This window comes from Leopardus geoffroyi, chromosome B3 (genome assembly GCF_018350155.1).
Source record: "Leopardus geoffroyi isolate Oge1 chromosome B3, O.geoffroyi_Oge1_pat1.0, whole genome shotgun sequence".
Classification (NCBI taxonomy): Eukaryota; Metazoa; Chordata; class Mammalia; order Carnivora; family Felidae; genus Leopardus; species Leopardus geoffroyi.
The window spans coordinates 1478678-1495736 of NC_059337.1; the positions used below are offsets into that span (position 1 = coordinate 1478678).

The window sequence follows — 17059 nt, forward strand, 5'->3', positions numbered from 1 at the left end:
GGATCCTACAGGTAAGTCGTTGGAGAAGGAAGGAGTGTTTTAATAACCTTTTCAGATAATAGAGGTTGCTTTCTTTTTTGATACTATACCCAAACTTGGTAAGTTGTAGTTTCTTAAAGGTTAATTGCATTGTAAAATCTCCCAACTGTATATAAACTCTTCCTGTCCCGTTATTTGAACGTTCCTTGGTCTCTCCCTTGGAATGGGCGATGGGTGTTCGCCCTTGAAGTGACAGGCACAGACGCACGTTGTCCATTTTGGGGAAAATGTCTGCCGTGAACTCAGATTTTGTCGGCCGGGCCTTGAAGTAAAACCCTCCCCCAGGAGCAGGGACTGGGCGGCCTTGGTGCTTCTGCGGTCGCTTTCCACGTGCTTCCCCGCTCGACCCACGAAGTCCCAACGAGACACGTGTTCAGGCTCTAGACGTGCCCGTCGGTCGTGGGGCTGTGAGAGCTGTTGTGGGAGCGTGTGTCCCCAGTGACCGGAGGAAAGGTGTGACGTAACTCCCTAGCGTTGGCGTGGAAATGGTTTTGACCTCCCTAGGGCTCCATGGAAGCACGCTTTGAGAACCACTGACTTGGAGCAAGGACTTCGAGCCGGACACGTGTATTGAGCCTGAGCTCCATCGCTTACGAGCCACATACGTGATCCTGAGCGGTTACCCTGATACCCAAACCGGACAAACACACTGTCCCTCGGGAACACAGGCCAAAAATCTCAACAAAGTGTTTGACCTAGCCCATCTTCGGCATATCTTTCTATCCCGTCTTTGCTATGTATTTTTAAATTTGATATGTGTACTTATAGAAGTACCCAGAGTAGGTATACAGAGAGCAGAATGGCCAAGATTGGATTCTGAAGTGAGCCAGAAGGGTGTTTGCCAGAATCCCAAATTGTATTCCCAGGCTCACCTTCTAAATGGCTTCAGTGGTTTTGCGACAGTTCTTTTTAAAGACAAACGCTAAACCTGCTACTTTGTTCTGTACTCCTGTCATATGCCTTACTGCTCTTGGCTGTGAAGTTTGCATTAAGTGCGCCCACCCCTCACTCCCCACCTCCCGCCCCAACAGTCTTTTCAAACAATTTTGGGGAAGAAAAAATCTGTTAATGGTAAACATTGAATGAATGTGTGGAGGAGGAATCAGTCAAGGTTAGTGACAGAGCCTTGTCCTCCTCTGGTAGTTCTTATCCCTCAGGGTCTTTGCACAGACTCGTCTTTAAACACGTCCACTTTGGAGTAACCTTCGGTCATTTGGGAGAGTTTTCTTTTTCTTTTTTTTAATAGCCCATTACTACCTTCTGTCATGCTCTTCGTGCCAGGAATCCCCTATTCCTACCGTCTGGGAGAAGGGCGCCTGGGGCCTTGGCGTCTGCTGTGATTGATGACTCCTTCTCGTGTGCTCCAGACAGGCCCTCTGTCCTGGTAGTTTTTCATCTAAAATACTTAAAAAAGTATGTGTATTTTGCCCCAGTTAAGTAAGTTGTACCTTCATTTAAGAGGATTTTAAAAGTTCAAAAAATGTACAAATCCGAAAACACCGTTAGCCTTGCCGTCCTTGGATGCATTCTTTCCTGTCCTTCTCGGTGATTAATGAATTTGTGCTAATTGGCAACAAACCATATATACGTTTCATATTGTGCCTTTTCGTTTGTTCCCAGCATTCTCCTCCATCAAAAAGTATTCTAAAATGTCTTAACGACACAGAACTTTTGAAAAAAACTCATTCTGATATTGGGCATTTATTTCAAGTTTATCAGTGTTCCACATGTGCTGCGAAGCACATCCCTCATATGTTATTCCTTGGTCTTTTTTCTGATCATGCCCTAGTTATTCTGTCAAAGACCCTGTAGGAGAGTGAGTGTTTCGGAGGGCACGGTTTCAGCTCCTGCACGTGAATCGCTCAGTTGTTTGCCAGAAAGATTGAGCGGGCTCCGCCCATCAGCAGCACTCTGCCCGTTTCTTCCTACCTTCACCAGCATTGGCATTCTGTAAAGTGCTTTTCAGACAGAATAAATTATACGAGTTAAAACATAAACTTTGAGCAAAGGTGTAAATGCTTAGAAATTAATAGTATAACATGAGGCAAAACGAATAATGTGTATTTCTTATTAGGAGTCTAACTGAACTAGTCCTCAAGGGTTTTCACTAACGTTCCGATGGTGTGGAGTCTTCAGAACAGATACTGTGCCCAAGAGCTCTTTACTCTTTCTGAGCCAGCACAGACCTTCTTGTGTAGAGGGTGGGAGATAAAAGTTGCTCGTATCGTTCTCGTCTTTATTTTTTTTCCTAACTTAGCCCTAGGTCTTGGGACAGGTGTACGGAAAGATTTAGGGGGGGAGTATATGTGGTTTTTGTTTTTTTTTTTATCATACAAAGCAGATTTGGATAATATACGACTGCAGTGTGCGTCTGCGTTCCTCAACGAATTCTGTGTACATTTCAGGTGTGCAACAGAGAAGCATGGCTCAAGAAACTAATCACAGCCAAGTGCCTATGCTCTGTTCTACTGGCTGCGGATTTTATGGAAACCCTCGCACAAATGGCATGTGTTCAGTGTGCTATAAAGAACATCTCCAAAGACAGAATAGTAGTAATGGTAGAATCAGCCCACCTGGTAAGTAAGTAATCCTGTTCACACGCAGCAGTGTTCATAATTGAGGTGCGTTAGGAGGGCACGACGTACGTGATAGCGTTTCTGCTCTCACACTGTACCTCCGTCCCTGCGTTCGAACCAGGAAAATTCCTCCTTCTGTGTTGTCATTATCACTGGTGTCCTCACCCATCGAAAGTAACTAGCATAAATCCGTTCAGCCTTACTTGCCTTGCTTGCTCTGTTATCTTAGCTAGGATGCAGGCATCCTTCTTCGCATACACGGACGCGTCCAGGTAAGTAAGGCGTAAGGGAGCGAGGGTGAGGAGGACCCGGGTTATTTTATCTGGGATGACCGTTGAAGCCGAGATGGCTGTGGAAGGAGAGAGTGGGTTCGAGGTGGCCACGGCTGACTTGAGAGAGCCCGCCACCGTCAGGAAGCGGAGGGGCAGCCGCGGGGCCGGGACCCAGGGCGCTCGGCACTGGCTCACTGTGCTTGTGCGTCACCCTCTGTGCCGCGGACTCTTCCGGGGTGTGGGGGTGGGTGTGTGTGTCCGTAGTTACCAGAAGGATGGGGAGGACTCTGAGTATGAGCTTTGCGGAGGTGGAGCGTTGATAGTGTCATCTGGGGTGGCTGTTGTACGGATCGATGCCCGAGTGTGGGGTTTTGTGGTTAATGGAGGTGCAGGCAGTTACTTCGTTTACAGTTTTGTAGGGGGTCTTTCTCATCATCGTTTCGTGTTCAAGCCAAAAGCTGGAAGCATGTAAACAAAATTTCTCTAAATTTTCTCAAGGCTAAGATCAAATGAATATAGATTGTTGGGGTTTTTTTTTTTTTCTGTTCGAGAGAGAGAGAGAGAGTCTGAAGCAGGGTCTGCACTGTCAGCGCCCAGCTGGACACCGGGCTCAACCTCATGATGCATGAGATCACGACCCGAGCCGACCGAGATTGAGTCAGACGGTCAACCCACTGAGCCATCCTGGTACCCCAGAAATTGTTGTTTTTAACATGAAATTGTCATCTACATTTCTGCTTTATGAAGAACCGTGGGAGGAGCACCTGGGGGGCTCAGTCGGTTAAGCGTCCGACTTCGGCTCAGGTCATGATCTCGCGGTTCGTGAGTTCGAGCCCTGCGTCGGGCTCTGTGCTGATGGCTCGGAGCCTGGAGCCTGCTTCGGATTTTGTGTCTCCCTCTCTCTCTGCCCCTCCCCCACTTGTGCTTTCTCTCTCTCTCTCTCTCTCTCTCTCGAAAATAAGTAAACATTAAGATTAAAAAAAAAAAAAGAACGGGGGAAAAATGTAGCCTCATGTGCTGAGCACAGATTTTAGTTCTGGACTTCTGTCCGCTTTAACTGCTACAGCTTTGATTCTAAATCCCTCCACGTATACAGCAGTGCTTGGAAGAGTTTGTGGATTAAAGGATCCAAGTGACACGGAGTCCTGAGAAACGGGAGTGTAGTTTATTAATATATACAATTTGTATATGGTTTTTTTCTTGGTTGAAATTAACGTTTTTCCAATTGGAATATTATTGAAACACTTTTAACGGAAAGCAACGAACCAGCATACTCTATATTCAGTAAAACAAGATTTCTAGCTGTTTTGCGGAAGGTGGGTGGTGGTTTCTCAGGGAAGGTGTGGGGACGCCCAGAGCTCAGGGTCACTGACACCAAGTGCGGTTCTGTTGCAGCGGCTTCTGTCGGCACCCTGTCCGAGTCTTTCCCAGTCCAGTGCGCGGACGGCAGCGTCCCCGATGCACAGTCACCTCTAGACTCCACATCTGCATCTGTGCAGCCCAGGTAAGATGCTGTGTCTGCACAGTGATGGGAAAGCTGCCGAGGAGCAAAGCGTACCCTCTCTACGTGCTCGGGTCTCCGCGGGAGGACTGGGTCAGGTCACTTCAGGGTTAGCTGGCCTGAGAACGGCGGTTAGAAAGTCAAGTTTACCTTGGGAAGCAGTGGGGAAGGTGTCTTCTCAGTTTGCATTTCTTTTTCAGATGGCTTTTCCTTCGCTTCTGCTCATCCCATGTCCCGCCCCCGAGGTCCTCGTGAATTCAGGCGTCCAGTCCTGCCCCCCGCGGCCCCACTGTGCGCAGGGCGGCTTTCCCTTCTCGCTCTGGGAGCACAGACCTACTGGCTTCGTCCTCACTCTGCTGTTAGGAAGCGGGGACCGGGTTTCCACCCTCTAGTTCTTTCTCCGCTTCATGATCGGAGACGCCCAGTGCCCTTCCCACCGCGGCATCAGGGCCCCCGGAGCCGGTCGTGACCACCGTGCTGGTTTTCGTGGGGTGCCTTCGTGCGCGGAGCGCGCTCGCCGCTGCTCTGAGTTCTGAAGCCGTGAACTCCAGGCCAGACCAGTCTCCAGTTTCATGGCTCTCTGTGCTAAATGCACGAGTTATAAAGAAGGATCTCTGTGTTTGTTCTTGCTGTGATGACTGCTTAGATATGTTGGACGCATACTTACTACATCATTTTAGGTACCGTTCATGCCTGGAAATCACTTTTAAAATGTCGATATTTTTGCTTTTCTAGCCCTGTATCAAATCAGTCGCTTTTATCCGAATCTGTAGCATCTTCCCAAGTGGACAGTACGTCTGTGGACAAAGCAATCCCTGACACGGAAGACCTGCAAGGTTTGCACGTGGGCTCGCGCGGGTTCGGTCCTTTACCCGACAGCTGGCTGTTACAGGCCGGGCCTGTCCGAGGTGCCGCTATCTTTTAAATTGCCAGCCTCAAATATAGTTTGCTGTTTGTTTTCTTTATGAGCAGAACGTTTTAGGTCTCCGGGTATTTAATTGACTGAACTGTTGGGAGCCATTTCCCACTTCTGTGTAATTATGTCATCAGTATAAAGTCGAAAGCCGTAAATGTGTTTAGTTGAGAGTTGTGACTGAGCGAGTGAGTAGTGGGATATATTCTCCTGTTCTCTCTTACTCTTATTCTTACCAGTTTAACCCAAATACTAGTTCCCCTCCAAGTACCTGGGGCTGCTGGTTTACGAGGAATCTCTTGTTTCTGACCTGGGCCGTCGAAGAGACCATTGAGTTTGACCGGCAGTAGACCCTCTCCCGTCGGTAACCCACTGCGGCATCTTGCTCAGTGCCTCGTGTCCTTGCCCGCACTCTGCACGCCCCCCTTGTGTGGGTCACGGTGATCTGGGAGGGCTTTGTCGGTAGGCAGCGACCGTAGGGGAGACGCTTAGGAGGCTGGGAGGCAGACTGCGCTGGATGGGTTCTGTTCCACCAGCACGGGGATGATGGCTTTACAGAAGGAGGACACTCGGGAAAGGTGAGCCCAGGGTGACCATTGTGTCCCTCTGCCCCCGGCACGGTTCAGAGAGACAGGCTGCCCCAGCAGTGACCCCCTCCACGGGACATCGTGCTCACATGACAGCGAGAGAAACTTCTGGCGATGTTAGTTTAAGCTCTCTAGTTCAGATGTAGTTGAGCTGGCTAATTTCTCTTGCTCTGAGTTTATGCCCAATAAATGTTGGCATAATTTTGCCCGTCGTGGATTTTGCTATAGCAAGGATATGTACTGTTTGGCCAACATAAGCATTGTAAGTATCAATAATTTTTATTGGTTAAATAGAAAAACGTAAGGAAGGGCACAGTTGAGGGATGGTTTCAAAGCAGAAAGAGAAGAATCCCTGAGATATAGTTACGCATGAGACGCGGGGAATAGGAGCAGGGTGGTAAAGCTTTCGGTTTTGCGACGGTGGCAGTGGCGGGCTGCTTCAGACCGGGCGCTGGGAGAGGTGGCACGGCCAGACCAGGTGTGCACGGGGCGTGACCCCATTTCAGAACCGAAGAGCTCGGCTGGAGGTTGTAGGTCGAGCATTGGTCTTTAAATGTGTGATCGGTGTCACGTCTGAGACTTGGAAGTCCTTGGCACACTTTGAAAAGTGAGAGGCTGAGATTAGGGGAGCAAGTCGGATGACGACTCAGCAGAAGGAGAAGTCATCTGGGCCCTGGGTTATTGCAGTCCCCAGGTGCCAACTACTAGAGAGTTTGGAGAAGCAAGGGTTGCTGACAGCGCAGGAAGGAAAAATGAACACAGGCTGCTGACCTCGCTTATGTTCTGTCTCGCAGTGGCACGTATTGTAGACTGTGAGCGAAATGGGTGCTGCGGGCAGACGTGGCAGCAGTTGGTGTCCACGGCCACCGAGGATGAAGACAGGGTGGTGAACGTACACCATGCGTGTGTGGAGGACGGCGTGGCTTTCTGCACTGAGTGGCCCTGGCAACAAGAGTACCAAAGGTGGCCTTGAAGCCACATTAGGAGAAATCGTAAGGCGTGCTGAAAATCCGTAGCCTCCTTTTTTCACGTACGATTTCAGTGACCTTGAAGGTGAAGCCAGTAGCAGCTTCTCAGTACCTTTTAAAAACTCAGCATTCGTTATCTTAGCATTGCAGGATCTCTGAGGAACCAGGTGTAAGTTTTCATTTGAGTTTAAGAGGATTCGTTTTCAGTATTTTAAAAACGTCTTGCCCACCCCGTTGAATTGAGACTGTCTTCTTTTATGAGAAACGTGTACCCGAGTGCTGGTGTCCCCCACTGTCCAAAAGTAGAGCGTTTCTGTCAAGCCTTTTGTAAACCAAAACGGGATAAAGAAGCAATTGCCATTTCGTAAACACGGAGATTCTCTTTGGGTATCTACTGGTTAGCAAAAACAGGTCCTAACGTAGGTTTTTCGTAAAAGCGAAGGGGCATGAAGCAGACTCGCAGAGAGCGGGGCCAGGCGTGCGTGCGCGTCCGTGCGTGCGTGTACACCCACACTCCTAACACCGATGTACTTGTGCTTTCCCTGGTGGTAGGAGTAAATGCAGAGAACGCTTTTCTCTGTCTATTTAGTGGATGGACGAAAACTCACAGAGAAGAAGTCTTGGACTCCAGCCCTACGGTGTCTGAGCTGGACTCCAGGCCAGAGTTGTGCCCACCGGCCGTGGTGCTTCCTAGATTAGGAGGTGGACGTGGCTTCCTGTCACCAGGGGCAGCCCTCCGTTGCCAGGGCGGGCTCCTCTGCTTTGGTGACCTGCCAAGTGTCTACTCCCTCTGTGTCCCTCAGGGAAATTTATCTAGATGGGAAGAAAATCCCAGATGGAAGAGGGTACGTGAGTAGCAGCTGTGTACCCAAGCCAGACTTTCCTGATGTTTTTTTGTTTATTTTTGAGAGAGAGAGACCGAGTGCGAGCAAGGGAGGGGCAGAGAGAGAGGGAGACACAGAATCTGAAGCAGGCTCCAGGCTCCGAGCTGTCAGCACAGAGCCCAACGCGGGGCTCAAACTCACGTACCGTGAGATCATGACCTGAGCCGAAGTCGGACGCTCGACCGACTGAGCCCCTCCAGGCGCCCCTCCTAACATTCTTCATTGGAGTTTTCAGATTAGGGTCCTTGAGACAGCTTTGTTCTCTGTAGCTATTCTGCTGATAATTAAGATTTGTTGCCACCCGGCGGGCGGTACCGCTTTCATTTTGTCCCTGTGGCTCCGAAGAATTTTTCTCGCGTTTAAATGAGTATTTAGCGTATTACAGCACGTTTCTCATTTCATTATTCTTTTTACTTTAACGATTGGCGATACCTCACTCGCGTGGTCTCTAACTTAGGAATGTCGGATTTTCAGTTCACAAAAGGTAGCTTCAAAAATTCTTTTAAGCGTTGTGGTGCACTTGAAACCATCCTACTTGATTGTCTGACGGCACAGCATTGCCTCCCCCCCTTCGGTTCACCTGAGTCTCTCAGATGCAGGATCTTCCCCAAAAGAAGCGGCATTGGGGTCAGAGGTTCTACTACAGCGTGTGGACCCGACACCCACTTCTCTGAGCCATGTTTGTGTCGTAAAGGAGAGGTGCCCCAAGCCCGCGGGATGACGGGCTGACCGCACAGTCTTACTCCGTGTGACGCCGCTTAAAACTCAGAGATTCCTTCGGCCTGGGGAGGGTGGGCGAGAACAGCCGGACGGTCCTGGAAAAAGTAAAGCAGAGTTCAAAGCGTGCCACCTGCTGCGGTCCCCAAGACCGCGGGAACAGGCGAGAGGACACTACCGTCGGGCCCTGGAGTGACCCCGGGCGTCCGGAGATACACCCCGTGGATCGCGGGCAGCTGATTTTCCCCAGGGAGCCGAGACCGTCCAGTAGGCGAAGCCTGGGCTTCAGCAGGTGGTGCTGGGACACTTGAAAGAATGAGACCTCTCCTTCACCTTTTCCAGACGTTTGCCCCAAAACACATCAAAGACCCAAATGGTAGGAGCCGAAACTGGAAAACAGGCATAACTCCTCATGGCCTTGGGTGAGGCAGTGCCTCCTTGGACGGGACGCCTAGAGCACAAGGGACCGGAGGAAAACGGGCGCGTTGACCTGCAGCAGAGTCAGGACCCGGGTGCCTCATGGAGCGCCGTCAGGAGCGCGGAAAGGCAATCCAGAGAATGGTTAAGAGTATTTGTGAATCCTGTATCTGATAGGAATGTGTAAAGAGGTGTCATCGTTCAACAATAGAAAGACCAGTCTTTTAAAGGGCAAAGGAGAGGATTTGAATAGACGTTTCTCCAGAGAAGATACACAGACGGTCCACGTGTTGAGGATATGGAGGAATTAGAACCGTAATACATGTTTGTTGGGGATATAAAAGGACACGGCCTCTTTGAGACAGTTTGGCAGTCACAGATTTAATTCAGAAAGTTAGAGAGTTAACTGTATGGCCCAGAGACTCCTTTCCTAAATCCCAGGAGATGGAAAGCCCATGTCCACACACACACACACACACACACACACACACACACACACACACTTGTGTAAGGATGTTCACAGCCGCACTGCTTACAGCGATCGACCAGACGGCCGTCAGCAGACGGGCTCTGAGTGGACATAGAGAAGTGGGCTCTGTACGCCCCGGAGTGCTGCTTGGCCTGGAAGGGAGACCGGTTCCGGGCCCCCCCCCCCACGTGGGTGGGCTTTGGAAACAGGGCAAGCAGAAGAAGCCGGGTACACAGGCCACGGGTTGAATGGTTCATTCGGACGGCAGGTGGGCACCGTGAGGAGGGCTGTCTGCTAGAGAAGGAGCCCTGGGAGAGGAAGTGCTCGGAGACCAGCCAAGGGGCCGCAGCCGCTGGACGCCCGTTGGGGCCTGACGCCAAGAACCTGTCTAAACCAAGTCATGGAAGATTCCTGGGGTGTTGGGTTCTGACCGGTGGGTAGGGGAGACCGCCTCGTGAAGTTAGGTTCCTTTTTCGTTTTTTTTAAGATGGCACAAAGTCGTGTTTCAAGAAGATTGATGTGACGCTTCTTTGCCCCCAGACAGCTGCTAACAGAAACTGGTCTCGTGCACAGAGCTGCTCTGTCCGGAACGGTGGCCACTGGTCTCGGGTAGCTTGGGCACCCGAAGCGTGGCTGGGCCGGAACTATGTAGTTCAGTGCGTGCTCGTTTGCGGATATGATGGGTTTTGAAGACTGAGTATCAAAAATATGAGAAATATCTCGTTAATACTTTCATAGCAATTACATTTTTAAATGATAATATGTATTAACTTACCCTTCTTAAACTTCCTAACACGATGGCTGGAAAATATAAAATTAAATCTGTGGCTCGGCATATTTTTTTGGACCCTGCTACTACACAGGCTCACTTTTCTCACGAATATTTACAGTGTTCTCATTTTGTAAAGAATTCTTGAGCTAGGAGTAACTCAAAGATGATTCGGTCCACCTCCTCACTTCGCGTGAAACGAAGTACAGAGGAGGACAGGGGGTGTTACCGCAGGGGGTCATCAGAAAAATGTGCACGCGCAGTCAGTGTCTGCCGTGCGGCCACTCTGTGTCCGCCCTGGGCGGAGGTGATGAGCGGGACCCTCGTCCTCCTGGGTCAGCAAGGCCCAGGGGGTCACGTCACAGGGGTGCCGTGTCTACCGTCAGCTTTGTCGGGGTGCCTGTTAATGTCCTCCTGTGTGTCACTTTTCACAATGCGTATTAAAATGCTCCCAAACACAGGGAATGCTGAGGAGTTTTATACACTCACTGTTATGTTTGTGTACTTTTTTTCCTTAACAGGACCCAGAGTAGAGGGCCTTGTTTCTCTTGAATGTGATCATCCATGTGGGTAGTTGAACTATAATTTTACCTGCCCTGTGCTTTTTAAAATGGTTTTTAGGTTTATTTATGTTGAGAGTGAGAAAATGAGTGTGAATGAGGGGGAGGAGCAGAGACAGGGAGAGAGGGCGAGAGAGGGAACCCCGAGCAGGCTCCATGCTGTCAGCACAGAGCCTGATGCCGGGCTCACTCCCACAAACCGTGAGGTCATGACTTGAGCCGAAATCAGGAGTTGGACGCGTAACCCACAGCCCCCCGGGCGCCCCTGCCCTGTGGTTTTGAAGCATCTTGAAGTCACTGGCTAATCGACTTTGTCTAGTTGAGATTCCCGTTAAAAATGAAGTTGATTCCACAGCCTTAATGTCATCGCACAGGCGGCCCGAGTAGACCTTCGGTTGTGCAGATATGACGTAGGCAGCTGCCGGTCGCTAACCCTTAAAGAGCAGGTGCCCTCTTGTCTTCGGTGCTCATTTCAGATTGCGAAAAACTGCCCAGTTCCGAGCAGACTTCCTATTTTGGCTTCAGGTTCAATATGAGTACGGCCCTTTTAAAAGACTGGATTGTTTCCTTTTACGTAATCATGAGTTTGATCAGGCATGCTTTGGTCGTAAGTCTCATAGAAAGTAAGGAAACAGACTCTCTGGGAATCGTAGACTTACGCCAAACGCTGTATCCTCTTGCCCACGAATTGATTTGTGAATGCTTCAACTCTAGCTACCGACCACTAGTTTGAGGTAAGCTAAGGTCACCTTGGTCCCCTGGGGATCTAGTGGACAGTGATCAGCGTCAGATGCTCGCCCCAGCTCCTGAGCTCTTAGATTCCTTGTGGACTCTTAGCTCTGCAGGCTGTGCGTTTGCTGTAGATGGACCTTCGGGGTCCATACTGTGAAATGTCTTCCTTGAGACGCTTCCGTGCAACAGCATTCGTGTGTGTGGCAGGCGAGTGCCTGTTTTCACCTCTCTGTTTCCACATACCAGAGTTTGTGCCTCGGTAATTAAACCTGTCTTGTTAAAAAATGTTTTCTTGTGGTAGTGCTGTTACTGCCACTGAAGCATTGTTTATATGTTTATTTGAATATCACGGTTTCTTGGGAGAACAGGTTAGATATTACGGCTTACAGATTTCAGAGACAATAAATACACTCTCTTTGGATTGCAAGTTAAACTATTTTTGAGCCCTTTACACATAGAGGGACGTTATCTGATATTGTTCCGGGGGCTGGGGATACAAGTAAACGACACTCCGCCCCTGCCCCCCTGGAGCTCGAGTCCTGAGGCTGTTTATTGATAATAAAAGGTTTTATGTGTCCATAATGTGTTTCAAAATAAAACGTTCGTGTTAGTAGAACTGTCTCCCATCTGGCTTCAGAATTTCTAGGTGGAGTGTTCACAGAGTTGTTCATTCGTGCGTGTTCACTTTTCGGTTTGTGCTGTTTTGTCTTCGTCGTGTTTTGTTAAAATAGGAGGTCATACGGTTAACATAGGTTAGGATCCATGACCTCACATGACTGAGGGCCCGCTCCGCGTAGCTCGCTGGACAGGAGCTGGAGGTGCAGACGGGAAATACGATACCGTCCCTCCTGGGTGGGCTGACCCCGTAATCGGGGAAACCGGGGCACGTGATTACAGAGGGCGAGTAGTTCAGGAATGCGGTTCGGGTCTCTGTGCGGCGCCAGCTTGCGGTCAGGGCGTGAGGATCGGCACCGGGAGCAGGAGCGGGAAGGACGAGCCCCCGCCCTGGAGGAGCTCACCGGACAAGCTCCCACCCTGGAGGAGCACACCGCTAAGCCAGGTTCAGGCAGACAGGCGGTTCCCACCGTGTGGGCAGCACTACTGGGGCGCACGGTAAGCTTCCTAATCCAGGTCGGTGCGTAGGGGGTGGGGAAGAGTTGATGGTAGACGCTTAAAAATGAGAGCCCCGTGAAGAGTGGGACCCGAGGGCCGTGGGCAAGCATTCCACATGGAAAGGAGGCCGACGAGACCAGAGGCCAGAGACCGTGTGTGTTCAGAGAGACAGGCGCTTCGGGGTGGCTGTAGCAGGGGGAGGGTGCCGCCGGGCCTCCAGGCTTTGTCCTGGGGGTGAGTCACATCGCGGGGCGTGGGCTCCGTGCCGTGTCGAGTGTGGCCCGGAGAGGCACGCACGTGGCGGGCCCAGGATTTGGTGGGACTGGTCAGGGAGCCAGGGGCGATGAGTGAGCCTCGTGGAGACGTGGGACGGCTTGTGTGGAGGAGGGGATACTGGAGCTGCTCCTCAGAAAGAAGAGCAGGGGCCCCAGGTGTGAGGAGGGCGAGGAAGGGGCCCTTGGGGCCCGGCCGTGGGTGGTGTGAACACAGGGGCCTGGCCCCACCGCGACCGTGGAGGGTCACTGTTTCGGAGCGGGATGGCGTGTGTGCTGGGCCACGTGACCGCCCCTGCCTGGCGACCGCGCCCGGAGGGCTCAGCGAGGTAGGGTTTAGGTGCAGGAATTGGAATCTTGGTGCAGCCGGCCTTCGCTTCACTGCTGAAATGCATCATTTTGTTATCCTGTTTGTAACATTCTACTACATCGACCTTGCTAACGTTTTAAAGGTTTTATGTGGAACGTTCTGAGACTTTTAAGCACGGTGCTCTACACGGTCTTGCTTTCAGCCTTTTTTTGCCCTTGTTCTGAGAAATCTACATAGTTCGGACCCCAGCAATATTCAGAAGTTGGCCTGTGGCCATCTCCTTACACACTCCCGTAGAAAATACCCCAGGAGTGTTTGTGTGCGTGCGTGCGTGCGTGTGTGTGTGTATATGAGTGCTTGCACCTTTTATTTCAAATACATAATTTAAAAAACATAGGGAATGCCGTGCTAGATCTTGAGTCAGTGTTAACATATTGATATATGTTCTTCCAGATTTCCTGCGTGCGCACATCCACACGTACGTCACATGCACACATACATCTGAGGAATAGGGGGTCATATTATGTAATCGGCTTTGTCACTCCGTGTAAGCCTCTTCCAGGCTAACGGAGTCCTCGGTGGCCCTCACAGTAACAGACTGGTGGGGTGGGAGGGGGACGGCCACCAACCAGTGTCACAATCTTACTGAATAATTAAACTGTCCCTCCTTCCTGTTTTGTCAGCTTCAGTATCAGATACAGCACAGCAGCCATCTGAAGAGCAAAGCAAGTCTCTTGAAAAGCCAAAACAGAAAAAGAACCGCTGTTTCATGTGCAGGAAGAAAGTAGGACTTACTGGTAAGGGCCGAAGTGCAGTGGCGTCAGCCTCAGAGTGTTCTTTAAAATAACGCGCGCCTTACTGTTCCAGGCCCCAGGAGGTTCACGTGTGTTCCCGTGAGAGCTAATCCTGGATTCATTCCCGCTTCTGAGTTTTCTTAAAGTGTCTTTAATTATATACCTGAGAGTGACACGAATAGATGCTCTTTTACTGGTCCATCCCAGCAGAGTCTTCGAATGTCAGACGGGTCGGGCCCGGGCACCAGGTGCTCCGAGGGCCAGAGAGTGCACACAGGAGGGGACCCAAGCTCGGCCGGCCCCGCTGTGAGACGCACCGTTACTCGGGGAGGGAGAAAACGTAGTGAGATGCCACTTGGGTGTGGAGCAGAGGGAGCACAGTCAGCACACTCTGGGAAGTCGGACGGGTGCCGCGGTTCATCCGAATGGAAGAGGGGGGAGTAGGAGCCCGTCACGGAAAGTACCACGACGGCAGCACGCTTGAGGCAGGCCCTGAAGGAGGGCTGGGACCCAGAGCTGATGGAGTAGGGGCGTTTCAGACAGAAAGAACAGCTCGACCAGAAGGTCGGAGGAAGGAAGGAACGGGGCCTCGTCAGGGGCCGCGGACGGGGAGCGTGTGAACGGGGGCGTCGGATACGCGGTGAGACAGAAACACGGACAGGCTCACGATGTGCGCTGTGCTTCCTGGTGGACGGCGGTCACAGCTTCTAAACAATGACCATTTCTCGCTGTGTGTGCGCCAGGCGCCGTGCTCTGTGCTCCGTAGCATAAGAACTTGACGTACAGAGCTGACGATACCGGATAAAATCGGATGCTTTTTAGGAAGGGTTCTCCCGCCAAGGAGTAGGTTGGAGACCAAGTGGAAAGGGGATTATAATCTGATGTCAGAGACACTTACGACTGGCCCGTACTTGGGCAGATGTGTTTATTTAGAGAATACAAGCACGGACAAATAAGACATTTCGAAATAGACGTATTTAGTGTCAAATACAGTCTTTCTGAGTCTCAGAAACACTCAGACTTCGTGATGGGAAGGTGGAGACTCAGTAATTTTCATCTTGTCCGGTCTGTCGGTCTGGCGTTAGAGTTGGCTTCATTTTCCATTCATTGTCACGAGGGGACAGAATGTGTTTCTGAAACAGACAAACAAAAAGGTGGTAGAGGAAACTTCCATCAAACGTCAGTGTTCAAAATGTCGATTCCTGTGCTCCGTTTCCAGCAGCTCCGTCACATCAAAACACTCCATTATGAGAAGCAGGACCGGTTTTCTATAAAGGCCCTCCACCCACACTCGAGATCTCTCTTTCGGCTTCAGCCCTGTGGGCATTTCCCTAAAATTAAATCGCATTATTGCACGTTTACCGTGTATTAAGTGCTCACCACGTTCCCCATTCGGTCCCTACAGTAACTTATTCCAAAGTTACAGATGCAGAAACTGAGGCTCGGAGAAGCTCGGTAACTGGCCTCGTTAGTCAGCGAGCGGATTCACGCTGAGGCGGCCCTGACGCACCCCTGCTCCTGCTCGCGCTGAGCCGCGGGAGCCCCGCCCCCACAGGGGTCTGCCGCGGGAAGCCAGCGTGGATCCAGGCCTCCCAGAAGTTTCCTTACACCTTCTTCACTAAATTTTTAGGTTGCCTCTGATGGTGTGCTTTCCTGCACACTTAGAATTTGGATTTGAGAAGCGTTTTACATTCGGTGCAGCGATCCTGACTTTGGTAGGAAGTAATTGTGGCCACGTCCCAGGTGGAGACCCGAGCGCAGGGCAGCGGTTGTGATTTGCGGTGCTACGCACCTGCATTCGTAGGGTAGGAACGAGGAAGGAAGCGATCAGCTGGTGCAGTCTGCACCGAAACCGTTACTGGGTCCTGCAACTGCCCAGCGTGCTTGTTTAGACGCCGCGCTGCGTAGCCGATGCTGTTAGTGTTGACGGTGCTAAGGCACCGCGCAGTCAGTCCCTCCCTCCTGCTCACGCGTGTGTACTGATCCGTTTGCAGGGTTTGAATGCCGGTGTGGACATGTGTACTGTGGTGTACATCGTTACTCAGACGTGCACAATTGCTCGTACAATTACAAAGCTGATGCCGCGGAGAAAATCAGAAAAGAAAACCCGGTAGTTGTCGGCGAAAAGATCCAGAAGATTTGAACTCCGGCTGGAATACAAACTCCTTTGACCATCTGCAAACTAAAAGTTGACTTGAGGTCTTTTTTCCTAGTCCTGGGGAGTGTAGAGCAGTGTGCGTGGCACAGACCTTTTAATCATGCATGTCAACCAGAAGAATAGATTTTTGGTTTTGTTTTGAAAATGACTCTGAACATTTATTTCCATTGCAGTTTCTGTGGCTGAAAAGACTTAAGTAAACTTTACAAGTATTATCCTTCTAAGATCATTTTAATTTTAGTTGAGCGCAGAGGGCTTTTATAACAAACGTGGAGACCTTTCGGAGGGCTGTGATTTTTCCAGTATTAAACATGCATGCGTTGAACTTGCAGTTTATTTTTCTCATTGTGTGTGTATATAGAGCTTTTCTCTGCAGCACGATTTCTCTTTTGATAATGCCCGTTAGGGCACAACTAGTTACCAGTAACTGAATGTATCTTAATCATTATGGCTGCTTCTGTTGTTTCATTAACAAAGGTTATACCTGTGTTAGCATATAGTTTCTTTGCACCCACTATTTATGTCTGAATCATTTGTCACAGGAGAGTGTGTGCTGATGAGATTCTACGTTTGTGTGTTTCTGAATTGTTTGAGCGAGGGAAGGAACGGCTGTGTGCGTTTCATCGCCGACCGCAGGCTTCTTTCGGTAGCGTTCACCGGTCTGGGTGTGTACACGATACGAAGAATGATCTGGAGTAATCGTGCTGTGTTTATGTTTACCCCACCTGTCTGTGATTAAATAAAAAGGAAAACCATACGCTCCCTTGTTCTGCCGTTTCTCTTACTCTTGCTGGCGGCTCACCTTGACCTGTGGCGCTTTCGTTTCTCCTCCACTGACTCCGCGCAGCTGCCGCCGCTGCCCTTGTCACGTCCGCTTGCGACCGATCTTGCCACGGTGAGTGGTGATCTCCCGTCGCTTTGCGTGGAGGACCTCAGCGTTTCTTTAACGCCAAGAACTGCTCTCAGTCGCTCAGAGATCACATTCTCCAGCTCTGCTCCTCAGCCCGT

The 17059-nt window shown here is 50.6% G+C and overlaps 1 protein-coding gene across 7 annotated transcripts in view; it reads left to right on the forward strand.

The window, feature by feature from the left end:
• The window catches only part of ZFAND6 (zinc finger AN1-type containing 6), a 76231-nt gene extending 59423 nt beyond the window's left edge, over nt 1–16808 (forward strand). For 6 of the 7 annotated variants that reach the window (XM_045452250.1, XM_045452252.1, XM_045452253.1 and 3 more), the window contains 5 exons: nt 2445–2615; nt 4283–4391; nt 5124–5224; nt 13783–13896; nt 15888–16808. In XM_045452250.1, the coding sequence (XP_045308206.1) occupies nt 2462–2615; nt 4283–4391; nt 5124–5224; nt 13783–13896; nt 15888–16036 (627 nt within the window). In that variant the 5' untranslated portion in view covers nt 2445–2461 and the 3' untranslated portion in view covers nt 16037–16808. Of the gene's footprint in view, nt 1–2444; nt 2616–4282; nt 4392–5123; nt 5225–6682; nt 6881–13782; nt 13897–15887 lie in introns of those variants that run through there. The other variant, XM_045452256.1, reaches the window with a different exon arrangement.
• Nucleotides 16809–17059: the final 251 nt, after the last annotated feature.